Genomic DNA, 8,186 nt, shown 5'->3' with positions numbered 1-8,186 from the left:
AACCATGGCAATGAGAGGATATATGATAGAATGAATGTAAAACTAATGTTCTCCCATGTAAACTATCACATAATTCACAATAAAACCTTTTTTAAAAATTAATTCATTTAGTAATGAATAATTTGAATCTCAAATCTATGAATTTGTTGAAAGCTACTGCTTATTAAATTAAAAATGGAAAATCTTTAAAAGTTTCATTCATAAAGTGCCAATATAAATATCTAAAGATAACTACTAATTTCATTTTCACAATGTTTCTGTTTCAAACTCAGTACTTAAACTAATATTTCATATATAACAGCAACAAAATTCATTTTAGTGTTTACATATTTTACTACATTTGCCTGATGCTGTTAAGTGCCGTAGTCAGTTCCGACTCATAGCAACCCTGCAGGTTTCCAAAGAGGGATGGCGAGTTTGAACTGCTGACTTTGCAGTTAGCAGTCCAGTGGGTACCTACACCAGGACTCCTAGAATTTAGTATTTCCATAACCAAATCTGAAACAATCAAATGACACAATTAAAGATAATAATTACTAGTACTTATCCTACAACCTCTGCCAAGACAAAATACATGTCTATTCTCAAATCTGTGATCTAAACCAATGGGTCATACCACCATAACCACAGGCCAAATGGAATTGATTCTTTGATTCCTCTACAGTACTCTACAACCATCCAGGATGACTTTCTTTAAAAAAAGTACACAGAACAGTCTAGGGCTTAGGCCATAAATCTTATTCTTACGATTTAAAATAGTTCTAACTTATGCAGAAACTGCATTAGAATGCGTTGACACAAATTTTTTTAGTATCAAAAACATCTCATCCAATCATCCTTTTCCTTATCTGTGATCCCAGGTTCAAATAGACTATTTAATGTTCTCAGTACCACTCAATTTCACATTGGTTCTCAAAAACAGTATGTTTACATATTTAAAATATATTTCTAAAATTAAAATTTGGTTATTTCATAATAGCATTCATTACTTTTAGATATAGTTACAAAACAAGCTAGAATATACTGTAATAAATATTCAGCTGCTAAGAAAAATTTTTTTAGAATGCATTCATCTTAATATTTTACTGTTCTGAAATCAATTACAAATACATTAAAAAAGAAAGTTATTTTAAATGGCTATGTTCCTTACTTGTAACTGAAGGCCACTTTGTTTACTATTACAGGCACATGGTCTATGAACTTAATCTGTTTGGTGTGATTTATCCATGGTAAACTGCTGTTGTTGTTATGTGCTGTGGCGTCGGTTCCGACTCATAGTGACCCTACACAGGGTTTCTGAGGCTGTAAATCTTTATGGGAGCAGAACGCCTCATCTTTCTCCCACGGAGCAGCTGGTAGTTTCGAACTGCTGACCTAGCAGCCCAATTCGTAACCACTATGCTACCAGAGCTAGTGGTAAATTATGAAGATACATTTTTATATGTTACATTCTATAGCAAAATGATGGTGGTGGTAGTGGTGGTTGTGTGCCATTGAGTTGGTTCCAATTGACATGTTAAGTGCTGCTGAGTCAATTCCAACCCACAGCAACCCTGTATAGGGGGGTTCCAAGGAGCAGCTGGTGAGCTTGAACCAACCTTGCAGTTCAAACGACTTCACAGTCTGACGCATTAGCCTACACACAACGCCACACCAGTACTCCCTATAGGGTTTACTATACAGGCTATAAATCATATAGGAGCAGAAAGCCTCATCTTTTTTCCTTGGAGCAACTGGTTACCTTTGAACTGCTGATTTTACAGTTAACAGTCCAGCTTGTAATCTGCTACACTACCAGGGCGTAATGAAGTAGTTATTTTTGTTAAGTGTCACAGAGTCAGGTTCCAACCCATAATGACCCTGTATAGGGTTTTCCGAGGAGCAACTGGTGAACGTGACCCACTGGCTTTTAGATCCAAGTAGACTTTGCAGTCCAGCGCATTAACCAACAGAGCCACACCAGTACTCCCATAAAGTCATAGATAACTACAAAATTTGGGAAGGAAAAGAATGATTACAGAAGGCGACTTGTACCCTATCTTATAAAGAAATTCTTAAAGGATTAAAAAAAATTGACATAGGTAGGATTAATTTAACTTAACCTATAGCCATCAGTCACAACCTTATCAATGACTAACAGCATAGCTTACTGAAGGATTAATTTAACAACAAAAAAGGCCTTTATTCAACATATATCTTTCAACCAGAGTGATAAAACAGAAGACAAACATCTCTTCAAAAAAATTTCTAAAACATGATATAAACCATTGTGATGGTTTAAACTACACAAGTCTCCGTACAGAAGGTAAACTCCTTTCATATATTCCAAAATACCATCTGATCATTACCAAAAGAAAAAAAAAGCATCCTATCTAATCAATTCAGTATATTTCCATCACCCATTTCTTAAAGCTTTTTTTTTTTTTTCTTTTAAGTCATAGTTAGAACCACTATTATGCTGTAATTAAGTGCCATTGAGTTTACATAAGGTTTCCAAGGCTGTTAAGTCTTTGCAAGAGCATAAAGTCTCATCTTTCTGTGGTTCTCAGTCTAGTGCTTATCCTACACAGCCACCAGGCTCCCAGAGCACATCATAGACACCAACCTATATTTTAATGATTTATTTTTGCTAATTACTATGCTGTTTTTAAGGAGCTCTGGTAGCGTAGTGGTTACGAATCGGGCTGCGAGCCGCAAGGTCAGCAGTTCGAAACTACCAGCGGTTCCGCAGGAGAAAGATGAGGCAGTCTGCTCCTGTAAACATTTACAGCCTCGGAAACCATGTGCAGGGTCGCTATGAGTCGGAACCAACTCCACGGCACATCACAACAACACAATGCTGTTTTTAGCCATACTTAATTATGCTAAAAATATTTTCCAAAGTTTTAAAGCAGTATTTTTTTACACTGGAATTGATATGTTCAGCCACTCCTCAGAAACCCTATACAGAGTGGCTAAGAGTCAGATCTAACTTGAAGGCACTTAACAACAAAACTATTTTAATTGGTATGTTTACTACCATTTTTAAAGTTCTAATAACACCAAATCTAAACTCTTACATAATACTTCATTTATGCCAGTCAGTTAATACTCACAGAACTTTACAAAGCAGGATCTATTACTATCCCATTTTACAGACTGTGAAAAACTCCCTCAAAGACCACTAATTTCCTGCCTCAGAAAAGTCATATAAAACACCTGTGTGCTATGTATGGCACAGGAACAGTCCAACTTCCCTTTTATGTTTATGCCACTTTGCAGTTGTTTAACAGTATTAAAAAAATCTAACAAGTACTGATTTTATGTATTTTTTATTTCTTCTGTAAATGCTTCAAAAGTAAGCAAAGCCTACTATCTCACTGATATTCATTTTAAAAAGGAATTAGTAAATATGCCACATATATTTACTTCATTATATGGAAAAAAATATTTTTTAAAAAAAGATACAAGTCTTCAAAGTATTTTATCTTCAATATAGAATGATATTCTGTGGTTTAGAAAGAGTTAACGTTATTTTCCTAAAATTCAGCTCCTAGATCTTAAACTTTGTTAAGTGCCACTGAGTGGATTATGACTCACAAAAGTCCTGTATAGGGTTTCTGAGGAGCTGCTGGGCTGGTGAACTCTAACCTTGCTATTGGCAATCCAGTGCTTATCCACAGCGCCACATTTATGTAAATGTCTACCTAAGATACACTATAAGGAGCTCTAGTAGCGTAGTGGTTACGAATCGGGTTAAGAACCGCAAGGCCAGCAGTTCGAAACTACCAGCTGCTCCGTGGGAGAAAGATGAGGCGTTCTGCTCCCATAAAGATTAACAGTCTCAGAAACCCTGTGCAGGGTCGCTATGAGTCAGAACCAACTCCACAGCACATAACAACAAAGATACGCTATTGGCAGTCCAGTGCTTACCCACAGCACCACTTTTATATAAATGTCTACCTAAGATACATATTAGGTAAGGAAGTAAATCCTATTCATGGATTTAGCTAAGTATCCAGAATTTGAGACCACCAATAATTTATGAAAACGAGTAAACCATGTTGGAAAAACATACCAAGTGCAGAGAAAATAAGAGGTATTCAACAATGTGGGAAGTATCTGTATAACCTTTGCTAAGGAGAATTTCCGAATCTATACAATGAAGATTCTAGATTAACTTTTATTTTGGAAGATTAGACTCCAGGAATCTAATAAAGTTGAACTTTTACAGATACTGTACTGCTAATTCTAGTTCAAAAATCAGATGTGGTAATGGGGACCCCGAAATATTCCATGACTTGCCCAAGTATATACAGCAAGCTAACTTTCTGCAGGGCTGAGACTATGACCCACATCTAACTTCTAGCCCTTTCAGTTGATTAACAAAGATCTCTAGTTAAGTGGAACAGATTTGAAAAAAACAACTACCACCAAAAGATAAAATTTTTTTTTATCATTTTAACAAATGAGCAAAACATGAATTTAATTCTGAAATAAAATATGCACAAAGTATAATCAAAGTCCCAAATCTGGTAAAAATGGTTAGAATTTTTGCCTCAAGATCTCCGAAGTATGCATTCACCACAAATTAAGGTTAAAGCTGGCAAGTCAGATTTAATAAACAAACTAGTTTCAGTATTCAAACTATTAAACAAGTAACAAAAGCTTTATCTTATCCCCAAAACAGTTAAGATTTTTCTTTTAGAGTTTGCCTATGTTGGTTCCACATAAAAATTAAGAATCCTGAATAAAAAAAGAAAATGGCCTTTTGCTTTAAAAATCAAGCTCATATTTAAAAAATATAAAATGTGATAAAATACACCTTCTTAAAGCCAAAAAAAAAGGAGCTCTGGTAGTGTAGTGGTTACAAATCGGACTGTGAACCGCAAGGTTCAAAACTACCAGTTGCTCCTCGGGAGAAAGATGAGGCTTTCTGCTCCCGTAAAGATTTACAGCCTCGGAAACCCTGTTCAGGGTCATTATGTGTCGGAACCGACTCCAAGGCCCTTAACAACAATAAAGCCAAAAAATTTTCACTTCCTATCAAATTCCAACTTTGCTAAAAACGTTTCATATCTTATGTAAAATGATAAAATCAGTTGTGTTTTTACAGTATCATTGGCAAAATTAACCCTTAGATTATGAGCATTCCTTTTTCAATCACATTTTAAATAAAACACATTAGTGTTACTACTTTTTAAAACCTATTAGCTGTAAAAACTACTGAAAACTCTACTTTCCTCTTGGTCAAAGCTCAATCACTGTCAAAATATCTATAGACTGACTACACATGCTGATTGATGTGTACTTTTTAACTCCCAGGTGCTTGGAGACTTTCTAAGAAATTTCAACCTGCCATATGAGTTCTCCCCTTTTAAATTAACTTTTAAGCTAATGTGACCAAAAAAAAAAAATCAGTTCTAGGTAGGAGACACTGCTGAAACAGAAGCAGACACAACTGAAAAACTGCAATTTCACTAACAAAATACAATTTGATAAGCAACAAAGTAAAATCTTTTGAGTCACACAGTAAGTTAAAACATTAGAGAATACTCCAGTAGAGACTTAACATATGATAAACTAGACATAAAATTTTAAGACCTACTATTAAACAAAAATGTGGTTAGATACCATGTGTTCTAGAATGATTAAATCTCACTAAACAATCAAATATCATTAAACCACACATCAACAAACCTAAATAGTTTCATGTACATGAAAGCACCTTAGATGATGCTTTTTCCTGTAGACAGAGTGAGCAATATGCTGAACGAAGAGAAAATAAGTCAAAGAACCCAATCCTAATGAGAAATCTTAACTATGCCAAAATGCCTGCTCAAACAAAAAGGTAACCACATTTCAGCAACAACAAAAAAAACCCATTAATGAGCAAATAGGTGGATTTTCATAAATAATACAAACTGATAAAGACAACACTGTTGTCGAGTTGATTCCAAGCAACAGCGACCCCGTATATGATTTTATGGGTGGATTTGAAACTTTGACCAACATTGCTTATTGTATCTTAAATCTCACAAATAAACTAGGAATATAAAATTACCTTATTCATATTTGAGAAGACAACCTCTCAAAAAAAGGAAAAATTAAGTAACAAAATTAAGATTGATGTGTTGTCTGTTTTATTGTAGAAAATATGTTCCTACAAGGATTAGACATTCCCATAATCTGGCCAGACAACATTAGCATCTTAATAGAAAATATAACATTACCAAATGTTTCCTAGTTAAAGGAGCACAGTAATTTTCAATGACTTGAGGTCTGAGTTTTAAGAATGCAAAGATGAGTTCTGGAGTCCCTGGTGTGGTGCTTGTTTAAGAATTAGATTGCTAATCACAAAGTGGGTGGTTGAAACCCACCAGCTGCAGCCCCTAAATAGGATTGCTAGGAGTTGTAGCAGACTCTAAGGAACTTAACCACCCCACTCTTAAAAAACAGATACCCTTTTAATTTTTTTTTTTCAAATAGCAAGGACGACATTGAAATTCATTGAAGATTGCCAATTATTCACAAATCTTAAAATTAATTTTAGAAATTGTTTGCTTCAAATTCAATTTATTCACTTTAGGCAAGATCAGCACTGGACTGCTGACTACAAGGTTAGCAGTTCAAACCCACCAGCTGCTCCTTGGAAACCCTATACAGGGTCCTTATGAGTCAGAACTGACTTCATGTCATTTACCAACAACATCCTAAATCACTACTAAAGAAGCTTGGAAATGAATACTCAGTCCCACGTCCACTACATTTTTTAAACCTAAGAATCCTTGCTTATTTCAACAGTTGTGAGCACTCATCAATAACCTGTATTAAGTCATAAGAGAAGTAGACCCAAAAATCAGAAAACATACAATCTCCAAATCCACCTTAACAGAAGGTATTCAGCTGAAAGTTTTTAGTCATTTCAGCAGCCCTGACGTGTCAGAGATGATACTGTAACTACCTCAAAGCAGCAGTTGCAAATACATTACAGAAATATCAACTCACTGCATAGATTTCAAAGCTTTGATTTGCCCTGGTGGGACTGCTTTAACTGACCAACAAACATAATCTATACAAATAATTTAAATCATGAAATTTTAGGCAAATCTAATTCCTCCATATAACTTACTTTTTCCATATACAAAACGTATGTAATAAAGGTCCACTCTTGTTAGTCCATTTTTAGAAATCCCTAAAATATTCACTCTAAAAACATACAAAAAATAACAAACAGGTATTTTCCAAGCTATTCATACACACCGAAGTATAAACAGAAAAACTTTTACTTGCCAAGTTCCATCCCACAGTAGATAAGTAGGGAGAAAAATAAAAATTCTTCGATGGGTTCCAGTAATGGTTTATAATTAAGAATCCCAAGACAAAACTGAGTACTGACAAAAAACCCTGTTAAATTTCTGATTTCAGGATGTTCCAAGCTTTTTAAACTGCTGCAGATAAATACTGTTAAAGGCTTTTTTTAAAAAAATGCCGTTCCCCAACTCGCCTGCGTCTGAACCTTCAACAACAACAGAAAACCTGGCTCTGAATTTAAGGTGAAAAGAGAAAAAGAAAGGCGAGGAGAAAAAATGATAATGTCTTGCCACGGTTCCGCTGAGGCTGAATAGCCGGCTGGTGAAATGCTAATGCCACTTCCAAGCAGTTAGTCACCAGCTATTGTGTGGGGCTGGAGAAAGCCGAGCCGGCCGCGCGTGCAAAGCGAGCGAGTGAGCGCGCTCCCTCCTCCTCCTGCCGCCGCCGCCGCCGCCGCCACCGCCGCGCGCGCGTCCGCCCGCCCGCACGGATGCGCGCGCCGGCCCCTCCTCCTCCGGCCTTGCACTGCACAACACTCATGACGTATCTTTATTTCTAGCACATTAACAAAATATCACAAATAAATTGGCGACAGCCCCTGTGGCCTCAAGGTGCACGTCCCCCCGACTACTGCCCCCCGCAGCCTCCGCGCCGGCCTCCCAACCCTCCCCGAGGCCTTTGGAGCTTTCACGTTCTGGGGCCAAGTTTTTGTCTCTGTAAAAAATTGCGGGAAATTCAATTTTTATTCGACTCGGGGAAAAGTTTCTTTGCTCCGCGCCGTGAATGTCTCACCAGATTCTGGTAGGTCCTGGGATGCTCCTTCCCGGTCCAGTCGGTGCGCCGGGGCAACAGCTGCGGGGAGAGGACGCCCCGTGAGCCCGGCCCCCGGCCCC

The 8,186-nt window shown here is 36.9% G+C and overlaps 1 protein-coding gene across 1 annotated transcript in view; it reads right to left on the bottom strand.

The window, feature by feature from the left end:
* The window catches only part of PHIP (pleckstrin homology domain interacting protein), a 166,999-nt gene that overhangs the window by 142,453 nt on the left and 16,360 nt on the right, over nucleotides 1–8,186 (bottom strand). The window contains exon 3 of the mRNA XM_006874563.1: nucleotides 8,086–8,168. Coding sequence (XP_006874625.1) covers nucleotides 8,086–8,168 — 83 coding nt within the window. The remainder of the gene's footprint in view (nucleotides 1–8,085; nucleotides 8,169–8,186) is intronic.

Source organism: Chrysochloris asiatica, unplaced genomic scaffold (assembly GCF_000296735.1).
Source record: "Chrysochloris asiatica unplaced genomic scaffold, ChrAsi1.0 scaffold00286, whole genome shotgun sequence".
Taxonomy (NCBI): Eukaryota; Metazoa; Chordata; class Mammalia; order Afrosoricida; family Chrysochloridae; genus Chrysochloris; species Chrysochloris asiatica.
Note: the sequence above shows the minus strand (reverse complement) of the source record. Positions and strands in the feature narration are given on the sequence as shown.